Here is a 13,703-nt window from a genome sequence, read left to right as displayed (position 1 = left end):
TGATTTATAAGTAAGATGTTCTTTTTTAAGTTTTTTTCTCTCTGGAATACTGCATACTAAAAGAATTATTCAATATGTCCTAATAGTCTTTATTCCAAGGGTACAAGTCAGTTTAACAATGAAATATTCTTGTGTATGTGCTTAGTCGCTCAGTCATGTCCAACTCTTTGCAACCCCATGGAATGTACCCCGCCAGGCTCCTCTGTCCATGGGGATTCTCCAGGCAGGAATACCGGAGTAGGTTGCCATTTCCTCCTCCAGGGGTTCTTCCTACCCCAGGAATCAAACCCAGGTCTCCTGCATTGCAGGTGAACTCTTTACCATCTGAGCCACATCTCTGTTACAGCAATAAGAAAGATAGTAGAAACTAATGTAATTTCATCCAGTAGATGCTCAGAGAAATAATTACCCAAATTATTTTTCTGAAGTACTCTTAAATTGGAATAGGAAGTATTTTTACTTGGGTATTCAGTGTTTATTGTTGAAGAAATAATACACTTATGTGGCTCAAAATTCAAAAGGTATACCAAGAATATAGTGAAAACATCTTTCTTCTCCTCTCCCCGTCACCCAGAAACAGCCAATTTTAGTTTTAAAACCAAGAGCCAGAGTGTTCTCAGGGGAGAAATCTACAGGCATTTATCAAAAGGGTGTCTCTTACTGTTCACTCTAATTTGAGCAAACATTTTAATGAATGATTAAAAAATTAAGTGGACCCGCACTGTTCAAACCTGTGTTGTCCAAGGATCAACTGTGCTTCCAGCTTATAAATTACTAAAAACCCAATCAGAATCCCAATAAGATTACTGTTGTTTTTAAGTAATTTTTATTGTGAAACATGTATACATAACAAATACAGAAAACATGCCTATATAGTTTGAAGAATACCAATTTAAAGAAGAAATTGTCACCCAGATTAAGAAATAGTACGTTGCTAGGGCCTTAAATCTCCTATATGTCCCCCCTCAGTTCTATCCTTCTCATTCACTTTTTCATACTTTTAAGTTGATCATTGCTTTGCTTCTCTGTATTGTTTTATCATGTGGTATGTATTCCCTAAATGATACTTTGCTAGTTTGGAAAAACTTGAGTGTAAGTAGCAATGTAAGGAAAGGATAATTTGCCACCTTTTATGTAGATTCAGGGGCTGGCAAAACTAAATTGATGGCAGGAGTTAGGATGGCGGTTACCTTTGGAGAGGGGGCTTCTAGGGAGCTCTAATACTGCATTTCAGTATCAGGATGGCATTTATATGGTGTGTTCATTCTGAACTCATTATCATTTGTACACTTTTCTGTTTAAGTCTTATATTTAAAGGTAAATTAAAAGTGTTAAGCATGTTAATTAAGTTGATTCATGGAAAAGTATTTTGAAGTTAACGTTCATTGAAATTAGCCGGATAGATCTGTTAACACCATCATAATGAAAAATTCTTTCGCATGTGTAAGTGGTGGCTTGGGGAAAGGACATAGTTAAATAGTTATTTTGTTATTCTTTTGTATATTGATAAATTAGCATCTTATAAAAGGGGAAAGAAAGCCATATGTGTCTGCTGGTTGTGTTGCTATACTGACAACAAGGTGGTCCTATCCTCAGTTGCCCCCTTCAGATTGGGATAAGTAGGGAGATCAGCTGGAAGGTTTGGAGTGCATTGGGGTTTTTTGAGGGTTTTTGAGATCTATCATAAGGCAAATAGTATCTTGACTGCCCCCTTTACTTTCTCATGTGACATTTTATGAAGATAGGAATTGTGTATCTATTTCTCCTTGTTTCCTAGGTTTTCGTGGAGACTCTGGACAAGTGTTTTGAGAATGTTTGTGAATTGGATTTGATCTTCCATATGGATAAGGTACTACTCTCCCAAGCCGGGGTTACTGGGAAGCTAAGAACTTTGACCATCTCTAGCCACCTGTACACTTTCATGTACTTCTTCTTCTTTTTTTTTTTTTTACTTTGGAGATAGTCTTAGAACTTGTTTTATTTAGTAACTTAAGTTTATAGTTTTGGGAGTACTTTGCTAAGATTTGTTACCAGTTTTAACACACACAGGATTATTACTGGGCCTATATTATGGTTCATTTTTCACAGACAGACTTGTTGGTTTAGGACAGTGATGGCTACCAGGCCAATGGTGAGATAAGTAGGTTTATGTTGATTTTGAAATGAGTTTCCTAGGTATAGTCCAGTCACAGTGAAGCTTTGAAATAAACACTGCGTGGAGTTATTTTGGGTTTTTTTTTGCTGCTCCGCAGGGCATCTTAGTTCCCTGACCAGGGGTCACACCCATGCTCCCTATACTGGAAGCACAGAGTCTTAACCGCCAGAACACCAGGGAAGCCCTGACACAAGGGTTTTTGACTTAGTGAAATTTACATTTTTCCTAAAGAGTAATGTAGTGACTGAGACATCAGTAACATGTTTTGAGGTCAGGTGATTGATATTCTATAGCCTGCCAGGCAGAATTGAAGTGGGCCAAAGTACATGTCCGTAGTTACGAGTTGTTAGCATCTAACAGCGACATGGCTAATATCCTTGTGTGAAAAATTATATGTGGGAGATAGCCAGCAAGGGGATAGATAGGGGCTTCTTTTATCCAGCTCAGCACACGCTGTACCCAGTGCTGTTCACTGGTGGAGGTGCGTATATCTTAGGTTTGCTTGGCTCTGGTCTTTCTCCCACCGATTATCATCTCTATGATCCATGGCCCTTGGAGGGAGATAAAGATGTTTAGGAGACTATTCCTCATTGCTGAGCCATGATCCTTTATTAGTCTGTTTTCATCATGACAAGGCAGGTTATTTTTAGATCCATCATTGCCATCGTGAGGACTTTGACATCTCAGTAGAATCTTCAGTCTCGGTTAACTTTCCCAGAGTTTTCCTGGGGCACATTCTGGGCCAGTGCAGTGGGTGTTGGAATGGAGTAACGTTTTCTCTCTCAGCATCTGGCTTGGCTCTGTGGCTCCCTGAGCAGCCTGGTACAGGAGAATCACAGAACCTCATTCCTTTGGTATTAATAGGTACTTAACTTGGGGCTCCCTGATAGCCTCACAAGGCTTCCGGGGCTCACCAATGCTTTTGAGGTGGTCAGTCTCTCTTTTCATATGAAAGGATCTTAGAAACTTCAGAGACCTCTTACCCCTCCTCTTTGCAGCTAATAAGAGTTGTTGTAGACCAGGGCTTCCCTGGTAGCTCAGCTGGTAAAGAATCCACCTGCAATGCAGATGACCATAGTTCTATTCCTCGGTTGGGAAGATCGCCTGGAGAAGGGAACGGCTACCCACTCCAGTATTCTTGCCTGGAGAATTCCATGGACAGAGGAGCCTGGCGGGCTACAGTCCATGGGGTTACAGAGTCAGACACGACTGAGTGACTTTCACTGTCAGTTGCTAAAGATGCTGCTCTCTGGTAATTTCTGTCAAGGAGAGGCATAGCTCAACTCCATTTTCCTTCTGTACCAGTGGGGAAAAAGGTTAAGATTAAAGAGACTTGAGAATATGGAAGGAATCGAGGAATGCCATCCATAGGCCGTATTGTTACTATTATTTTAAAGCAATTAAAAAAAATTGTGAAATACAAGGTGTTACCTTGGGGTTACCACCTGGTTTCAAAGTGGATTCCTTTTCAGTCATCACCTGTTGCTTACCAAGCCGGATCCACATCTCAGATCACAATTTAAGGGGTAGATTTTCCCAGGGAAAGGAAATTCCCAAGCAATAGAAGAGGAGGTACTGGTCTTATCCTCCCGTTGTCCCCATGGGGAGGGCCTGTCTCTGCTGGTATCCCCCACCTCCCCCCCATACCCTCCTCCTCCTCCCAAGGCCCTCTCTTTTTATCACGCAGCTAAGGGAGCAAACTTACTAGTGAGATACACAAACTGCCTGGATACTAGACAATCTGTGTTTGGGTGCCAGCTTTCTGTAGAAGTTGTCTCAGAATGCCAGCTGCCTAACACCTGAAAACTCAGGGGCCTATGGGATGATATACCTGGAGGAGGCAATTGAGGGTCCTGTGGGAAGTTGAGCTTGGGTCCTTTGCATTTTAGTTTACAATTTAGGGTCAGTTTTTAAGTTACACATGTGCTCATGCACACACACACATGCCTGCTGGAATTTTGATTGGAATTGCATTGAATCTATAAAACATTGAGGAGAATTTACTTTTTATAATATCGTTTTATCCATGTTATGGTATATCTATTTATTTAGGTCTTTGAGGTTTCTCTGAACTTTTACAGTGTTTCCCATAGAGATTTTACATATGTTTCATTAAATTTGTTCTTAGATACTTGTTTTTTTATGTACTGATGTTTTAAATATTCATTTTTTCCTTTATTGCTGCTGTCGTCATATAGAAATCACTTTATTTCTGCATGTTGATGTTCAATTCAGAATTATGTTAGACTCTTACTAATTCTGATGTTTTATCTGTAAACATTCTGCTCCTTTCTTTTCAGTCCTGTACATTTCATGTCTTTTTCTTGCTCTACCCTACTGACTAGGAACTCCAATGTAATGTTGAATAGAAGTGGTGATAGTACTCATCTCATTTTGATCCTGATTTCAAAGGGAAGTTCTCTTCCTGTCAGTATTTGCTGTATATATAGTATTTGAAGTATAGTAAATTTGGAGGGAAATGTTCTTTATTAGGTTAAAGGAAGTGTCTTCTCTTTTTAGTGACTAAGAATTTTTAGTCATGGAAAATTGTTAAAATATATCAAGAGCTCTTTGTCCATCTCCTGAGGGAAACACTTTTTTTTTCTGTATTATTCTAACATTGTTTTTTAATTATTTATGAGGATACTTGCTAAAGCAGTAAAGTCATCTCAGTCCCATCTATTTTATTGCACATGACTTTTGCAGGAAATAAAAGGCCATAAAAATATTGTTCTTTCTCGTATGTCTTATCTTCACATGAGTTCTATACAGTGTTTTGCTGTGGCTGCACATTTCTTTTACAGGTTGTAAAACTGTTTTATTTTTAGTTGCTCTATGACATCAGGAAATTGCTATCCATATCTCCTAAGGCTTTTGAAAAGTGATGATCCAAGGGACCCACATCTCACTCTACTAGCCGTATAATGTCAGCAGGTATCTTCCAACAGGTGGCTTTCTTTCAGTGGGATTTCAGGCTCACCTTTGCCCTCAGTGTAGAGCAGCTGCTAATCCAGGCGTAGCTTCTGTTGATAGAAGAAAATGGTCTTTTTACTCAGATAAGTAAAGGATCTATCAAAAGACAATAAGAATGTCACCTTTAATGCCATCCTTCTTAATTGAAGAGTCTCTCCACCTCAAGTCAGGATTCCCCTCAGATGGTTTTACACTGTGCATTGAGTCGTCACAGGGAGCTGCCCCATTCCTCTATGCAGTGGTGGCTGGAGCAGGAGGCCTGTGTAAGGACCAGAAATGACTGAATTCCTGCGGTCCTAGGAGTTGTTTTTCTTTCTAATCTTGAGATTTCTTTCTCAGCTTCTAAGTTATTTTTGTCAATGTCCTGTTTTTATTACTGTGGCTCTCTTCACCTCTTCTCTCACCCTTTCTTCCTGTATTAAAGAAAGTGTAATCCATTCCATTTCTAGAACTAAGTTCTCTTCCTGTCCCTAATATGCATCATAAATCTCACTTGTTCAGCTCATCTCTGAGATGTCTTTATTTGCTCTTTCTTCTGTAACTGCAAATTTCCCCAGATTGCCCCAGTCTCCCACAGAATACAGCTCTCCCATGCTTCTGCTGCTCCTTCTAACTGTCATTTCATTTCCATCATTTCATTGAAGGTAAACTTCTTCAGTACCCAGTCTTGCATTTCTACTTTATCTGTTCTTTTTCTGGAGCCTATAGCCTGGTTCTCACTTCTACCCAGAATTCACTGATTATTTCCTAATTCCATTTGCCAGTCATCACCTTCTGTAATGTTTCTGCAGCATTTGATGCTGTTGATCATTCCATGGAGCACTGCCTTAATCCTTTTCCTGCCTTAGTTTCTGTCACATAGCTCTCCTGGTTTTTCTCTTATCTCTTCCCACCTTCTACCAGTAAATTACGATGTCAGTCCTCTCTCGCTTTACTCATTTCCTTCTCATGCTTCCCTCTTAGGTCCCAGTTGCTCAAAGACATTTCTTTCTCATTTCATTCTAGTGTGTTGTTTCTTCTTGCCACTTCTTATCTGTAGCCAGGTTCAACATGTGTCTCCTGAAAACTGTTTCTTCCCTTAGCTTCCCTTTTTTGGTGGCAGTACCAGTATTCTGTGTCAGGTACATGCAAAACCTTTCCTCCTTCTTTCGTGCCCCCAACAGCCAGCCAGTCACTAAATCCTGTGCTTCTTTCCATAGGGTCCTTCTTATATCTTGTTCTTAGATTCACTGGTTATTAACATTTGTCACACTTGTATTTGTATTAATCTCTCTCTAGATGTATACGTTTTTTTCCTGAACCATTTGAGAGTTGCAGACATCATAACTTTTCAACCCAAAGTACTTCAGCAGACATCTCTTAAGGACAAGGACGGCATGTTATATAATACGTTGTGTATAATTCTCTAACATACTTAATTACAGCATAATTAATTATTAACCACAACATAATTAACTCTCAGGAAATTTAACATTAATAAATACTGTTATCCAATATATAGTTTATGTTTAATTTTCCACATTTGTTCCACTAATGTCCTTTATGTGTATGTATATTTTATGACCCTAGTTTCAGTTATGAGTCCAGCACGCCTTTAGTTATGGTAGCTCCTGATCTCAGTTGTGTCTGTCAGATTTTCTAACTGTTTTCTCTTATTGTTGGTCCTACACACTGGAATTAGATTCATTTTCTTTCTTTTTTTTTTTCTTAGATGTTTTCAGTTCATTTATTTATTTTTATTTATTCAGTCATTCATTTTTTTGTGCCATGTGGGGTCTTAGTTCCCTAATGAGGGATTGAACCAGTGCCTCCTGCAGTGGAAAGCATGGAGTCATAACCACTGGACCGACAGGAAGTCTCCTAGATTCATTCTCCAAACACTTTAAACAAGCTCCCTTGATCACAAACCTTTTTTGGTCCCCCATTGTCAAGCTTTGACACCGTGGCCAGGCATGCAAGGTTCTCCACCATTTGTCCCTGTTCTATCTTGTCCTCACTTACCATTACTTCTAGCCAGATACCTTCTGCTCTAGCCAGACTGAATCAGTCTTTATCTCTTTGTAATTCCTGCTCCAGAGCCTCTGCCTGAATTGCCTTTCAACATCTTAAACAACTGAATCCAGCTTGTCTTTTAAGCTCAGCTCAAGTCCTACCACCCTAAAGATTGTCCTGGTTACTCTGGCCCGTTGTCATCCCTGTGAACAATACGTAGTGCTATTTCTGATTTGTGTACCTTAGTTTATGTAAGTTTGTATGTTTTTCCTTCTTCATTAGACTGTTCTTTTCTTTGTGTTTGCCCTTTTCTCCCTCACTGGATCTAGCGTGGCCCCTTTCACTGTGGGAGTGTCTCCAGGTGTATATCAATAAAGAGTTCTCATGCCTCTAGCCTCACAAATTTCTTCATGACTTAAAGTGCTGCAGGTTGGAGTCAAGTTTGTTTTCATAACCTCTGGCATAGTCCCCAGCTCTCTAGACTGTGCCATTTGGAGCTTATCTTGCCTGGGGCAGTTGGTTCCCTTCCACTTTCAGAAATCCCACCAAGTACATCCTGGCTGAAGTGGGAATTGGCGTTGATCTTGGTGAATTGAGTTTTGTTCAAAGAAAGTCATGTGAGTAGCCTCCTATTCTGTTCTACTGGTGTCTCAGCAGCAAAGCTGGAACTCAGTTGTGCTTTCACAGTTTTGGTCATCAGAGTCATCATTTAGTGGCTGTGTCAAGGGAGGGCATCTGGTTTTTATAGATTTCACTCTGCAATGGGCTGTCTCAGGAGATTTGGAACATATGTTTTGGGGCAGGTCTGAACCCAAGAAACCTTGTAGTATAGAATTTAAAATCTCTGCTAAGTATAGGCTGCTGAAATGGGAAAATGCTGACGGCTCAAAATTGAAATGAACTGTTGAGCCTTAAGATGAAAGGATTGTAGATAGTAATAATGCATGGTGCTCCTTAAATGTCCCTTCTGAAAACAGATGCTGTGATAAGAAAGCTCATTAATGCTCTCTACACCAGTGACATTTGAAGGAGATATCCTGATTTCTGTCTCAAAAACTGGAGGAAGAATAAAGGACACACGTTTTGTGTGGTTTCAGTGAGGAAGGAGGGGCTGTTTGGGCCCAAAAGGACAAGATATTCTGCTTGAGTTTCAGTTCTTATGAAGGGTGGTAGTTGGCATATCTGGCTACCTGTGTTTCTGTTTCTGAATGGTCCCAAGAGAGTGGAGGGGAGCTGAGGCCTGTCTTTTGTCCCATTGCATTCCCAGGCCCTGATGCTTGAGAGAGAATTTTGTGGCAGAATATTTTTCAGAGGCCAGTATCTCTTTCCATCAGGACAACTCAGAGATTAGCAATAATGATTTCTTAAATTTCTAACATTGCTATACTTGGTTTAAAAAAAAAAAAAGGAAAGAAAAGCTTAGTTCAGTTCAGTTCAGTCGCTCATTCGTGTCCAACTGTTTGTGACCCCATGAATTGCAGCATGCCAGGCCTCCCTGTCCATCACCAACTCCCGGAGTTCACTCAAACTCACGTCCATTGAGTTGGTGATGCCATCCAGCCATCTCATCCTCTGTTGTCCCCCTCTCCTTCTGCCCCCAATCCCTCCCAGCATCAGGGTCTTTTCCAATGAGTCAACTCTTTGCATGAGGTGGCCAAAGTACTGGAGTTTCAGCTTTAGCATCATTCCTTCCAAAGAAATCCCAGGGCTGATCTCCTTCAGAATGGACTGGTTGGATCTCCTTGCAGTCCAAGGGACTCTCAAGAGTCTTCTCCAACACCACAGTTCAAAAGCATCAATTCTTCAGCGCTCAGCTTTCTTCACAGTCCAACCCTCACATCCATACATGACCACAGGAAAAACCATAGCCTTGACTAGACGGACCTTTGTTGACAAAGTAATGTCTCTGCTTTTGAATATGCTATCTAGGTTGGTCATAACTTTCCTTCCAAGGAGTAAGCGTCTTTTAATTTCATGGCTGCAGTCACCATCTGCAGTGATTTTGGAGCCCAAAAAAACAAAGTCAGCCACTGTTTCTACTGTTTCCCTGTCTATTTCCCATGAAGTGATGGGACCAGATGCCATGATCTTCGTTTTCTGAATGTTGAGCTTTAGGCCATTTTTTTCACTCTCCTCTTTCACTTTCCTCAAGAGGCTTTTTAGTTCCTCTTCACATTCTGCCATAAGGGTGGTGTCATCTGCATATCTGAGGTTATTGATAGACTGCTCCAAACTACACTTAACATTGGGTACAGTACACACTATCACTTTACTTACTTGAACTTTGCACTGCCTCAGCGTGCAGTGTCATTGATTCCCACTTGAAATCGCAGAGAACCCTTTTGGTTTGTTTAATTGTTCCTTATTGCCGGTTAAGGGCATTAGGATGACAGTGTACACAAAACAGCCAGATTTGACCTTTAGAGCTATCTGTTTGTATCCGGCCTTTTCAGTAAAACCAGTGTTTGATAAGATTGTAGTTAGAGCAGAGCGTATTACCGATGATGTTACTTGGTTGTGTTGCTGCTGCTGCTGCTAAGTCGCTTCAGTTGTATCCGACTCTGTGCGACCCCATAGACGGCAGCCCACCAGGCTCCCCCGTCCCTGGGATTCTCCAGGCAAGAACACTGGAGTGGGTTGCCATTTCCTTCTCCAATGCATGAAAGTGAAAAGTGAAAGTGAAGTCGCTCAGTCGTGTCCGACTCTTAGCGACCCTGTGGACTGTAGCCCCCCAGGCTCCTCCGTCCATGGGATTTTCCAGGCAAGAGTACTGGAGTGGGGTGCCATTGCCTTCTCCAGGTTGTGTTGCAGGTAAATTGTATATCCCTTTGATAGCTAATGTGTAGGTGCCCTAGAAGTTTGGAACAGAGATTTAGTTGTGTTGTTCTTGCTGTTATCCTTTAGGATACACAAGAGGATTGGCCTGCTCTGAGATAAAAAGCAGAATTTCTTGATCCCTAGTTGAGAACCCTTTTTCAGACTTGATGTTTGTATCAGTCTAGGTAGACTTGGTCACGTGAGCTGTGTGTGCTAAGTTGCTTCAGTTGTGTTCAACTCTTTGTGACCCTGTGGATTGTAGCCTTCCAGGCTCCTCTGTCCATGGGATTCTTCAGGCAAGAATACTGGAGTGGGTTACCATTTCCTTCTCCAGGGGATCTTCCCAACCAAGGAATCGAACCCATGTCTCCTGGGGCTCCTGCATTGCAGGTGAATCCTTTGCTGCTGAGCCACTGACTTTAATTTTCAATAGCTTACAGCAGAAAGGCTCACTTCTCACTCATGCTGTGTGGCCATTGTAGTGTCTCTGCCACTGTAGTCACTCGGGCCCAGGCTGATGGAAATCTTCATCAACGTGCACTTCCACCTGGGCACTTGATGTGTTGGCTCCTAAAGTGGCATATCTATCACACTCACATTTCACTGGCTAAAGGCAGGTCACACGGCCACGCTTAAAGACCTGGGGAAGTGCATTCCTACCCGTGTGCCCAAGATGGGGGAGAACCTGAAATAGTTTTGAATATACTAATGACTACTACAGGGTTTTTTTGTTGTTGTTGTCTTCATTTATTTTCTTAGGGGAAAAATAAATCTGACACTTGCTTCAGTATCACTTTATAGGTGAAAACAGAAATTTTTAGTATCAGAAAAATAGAGGAACACACTTGTAAGAAGGAAACATCATTGACTCTTAGTAAAAGGCATCTAGTGTAGCCACTTTTCACTTTCTCTAATGAAATACTTGGTATTTTTCTCTTCTATAGTTCTCCAATGAATTTCAGGTGACTTACCAAATTAAAATTCCCTAATAGAATAAACTGCTTCCATATCTGCAAATGCTATAAGATATGATGTGTAAAAATTTACTGAATTTGTTGATTTCTGTTTCCAAAACCAGAATTTTAGGAGACCAAATGGTAGGAACAAAGGTTAAAGGTATGGCAGGGGATAAGGAGGCATGGGAACATTGCGGGTGAAGACCACTGGGACTGGGAACTTGGCATCAACTCCGGCTAGTCAGAGGGTCTGCCAGCAGGGGCACTAGTGGCGTTCTGGTGCAGTGCAGTTTCTCACTGAATTGCTGATATCCTTGATCCCCTCTGCTGAATGCCAGTGGGGCCTCTGCCTGATACATTTCCAGATGCCCTCTGGGATGGGAACAATGCTGCCCTAGATGAAGAGCAGTGAGTAAGAGTATGGAGTTGGTCAGAGAGAAGTTTGAAGAAGTAGTTGATGATCAGATTGTGGAGGGCCTTGACCCTTGAATTTCTTGAGTCCAGTGTACACTCCCCATTGCCCTTCTTGTTAAGCACTTTTGATATTTCCTCATTCTTAAACTATTCTTTGTTTCTAGTTTCCATGGTACCCATTCACCTGATGTTTTTCTACCTTTCTGGCTGTTTGATCTGGCACGTTGAGCTTCTTACCTCTTAAATGATCTCTCTTTTCTTTTAGACATTTACTTCTTAGGACATCTCACACAGTCCCATGATTTCAGTTATCTTTCTGCTGGTGGTTCCTAAAGTACCATCTGAACTCACTTCACACTCAGTTATGTCCAAAATAGAATCTCTAGCCCCTTCCATTTCCAGACTGACAGTTCTGGAAAAGTTTTTAGGGAAACCTTTCTTGGCATTCCCCTTCCTGCCCGTAGACTGAAATAGGTGTGTGCATGTGTGTGCTCAGTTGCTTCAATCGTGTCTGACTCTGTGACCCTATGAACCGTAGCCCACAAGGCTCCTCTCTCCATGGTATTCTCCAGGCAGAAATACTGGAGTGGGTTCGCCATGCTCTCCCCCAGGAAATTTCCCGACCCGGGGATCAAGCCCTTGTCTCTTACGTCTCCTGCATTGGCAGACGGGTTCTTTACACTAGCGCTGCCATTTCCCCAGCACCCTCAACTGCTTTTGCCGTGACATTTAACACCGTGTATTGTTTTTGCTTACTTGCCTGGTTGAGAGCACACACCCTGTGTGTGTTGGGACCTGATTCCTGGCTCTGCCACTTAAGAACTGTATGGCTTGTGCCTTTGGAACTTATATGTGGACAGGAACTCGTGATAGCACCTAGCTTTTATGGTGGATAGCAGCTGGCTTATATGGAGCATTAAATGTACAGCAGGTACTTAGAACAAGGCCTGTACATAGTAAGTATTTTATTCTTTTGTTTGTTGCCCATCCCCACTTCAAGATACTGTTAAGGTAAGGACCAGACTGTCTTGTTCACCCCCCTGTATTTCCAGATAATAGCACAATACTTGACACGTACTGCTTATTTATTGTTGACTTCATTTGTCCGTCTGCTAATAGGGAAATAGTTAATCAAACTTTCGTTTTCTCATGAACCTTTTATCTACTAGAGAGAGAGAGACAATAAATGTTAGGTGGTGATAAGTTCAGGGGAGAAAATAAGCATGCTAAGGAGTGGGTTGGTAAGGCTTGATGTTTTATACAAGGTGCTTAGGGAAGGCATCACTGATACAGTGGCATTTGAGCAAAAACCAGCAGAAAGTAAGAGAAGTCAGAGATAGGTTCTTCCCTGGGGAATTCCAGGTCAGTGGATCCAGTCCAGAGACCTTGGGGCCAGTATACCTGAGTGGAAGTGAGAAAGGGGGAAAGTAGCAGGAGATGAGGGAGGGATGGGGAAAGTGGGGCAGGTAGGTCATCGTAGGTTATTGTTACAGAAGAGATTGACATGACTCCCTGCCTCTGGAGAGGGCAGCTGGGTAAGTGTGGGGACTCACTTTTCCAAAATGTTGGGCCATGTGCATTTATTGCCGGTTTATCACCCTGGGGCTTTAGGCCCAGTGCACTGAAGAGAACAGTCCTCTCTCGGTTCAGGCTTTATTGCCTAGGACAGCAAAGAGTTTAGATTGCTCTCTGCTGCTCTGAGACAAAGTCTGAGCTTGAAGCCAGATAAGTTGATAGGTTGTCTACAGATGACCCCTTTCCCCTAGCCTAGGAACTGTGATTAACTCCAGAGGATGAGTGGGGAGGGCTAGTGAGTGTGCACAGCAGCAGTCATGGCCCTGAGTACACCTCAGGACCCAGTTATGAGTCTGAAAGATCGCTCCTGATTGGGGAAAACAATACACTGCATCTTGGTCCTTGATAAATCTTTGTGGCTTTATCTGCGTATGACCTCAAAAATTAAAGTCCACATTCTGTAGAGAATAAGTTGGTCTATTTCTGAAGTTAGCCAAGTCTGCACCACGAGACATTTTAAGTAGCTTAGGGGTGGAGGGAAGCCCAGGCCCGTCCACCTGAGGTTTAACTCCAGACAGCCCTGAAGGGAGGTCACCCTGTCATAGCCTGGAGCCAAGCACTTGCTGTTTTTTAGCCCAGTCGCTACGCGAGTACTGCCTTTTAGATTTTCAGGATCCATGTATCTGAATTTACCCTACAACAATCATGTTCATGTTGATTAGAGAAACCTCAGGAAAGGAGTGGACAGTTCCTTGCTGACTGCGCCCGACCCCTTGGCCTTTAAAGCTGCTGCTGCTTATCCTACTCACAGAGTGAGAGAAATGGGCACATTCTGCACAGGTCTGTCCCTGGCACCCTGCTGGCTTTCTCCTCATACCTTG

General features: G+C 42.0%; 1 protein-coding gene across 2 annotated transcripts in view; it reads left to right on the top strand.

Annotated features, from left to right (window-relative positions):
• Positions 1 to 13,703, top strand: part of AP3S2 (adaptor related protein complex 3 subunit sigma 2) — a 41,075-nt gene that overhangs the window by 8,527 nt on the left and 18,845 nt on the right. Inside the window, exon 4 of one of the 2 annotated variants that reach the window (NM_001075376.1) lies at positions 1,778 to 1,849. The exons of the other annotated variant lie outside the window; for it this stretch is intronic. Coding sequence (NP_001068844.1) covers positions 1,778 to 1,849 — 72 coding nt within the window. The remainder of the gene's footprint in view (positions 1 to 1,777; positions 1,850 to 13,703) is intronic. 2 annotated transcript variants of the gene reach the window in all.

This window comes from Bos taurus, chromosome 21, assembly GCF_002263795.3.
Source record: "Bos taurus isolate L1 Dominette 01449 registration number 42190680 breed Hereford chromosome 21, ARS-UCD2.0, whole genome shotgun sequence".
Taxonomy (NCBI): Eukaryota; Metazoa; Chordata; class Mammalia; order Artiodactyla; family Bovidae; genus Bos; species Bos taurus.
This window is presented reverse-complemented; position numbering and strand designations above follow the sequence as displayed.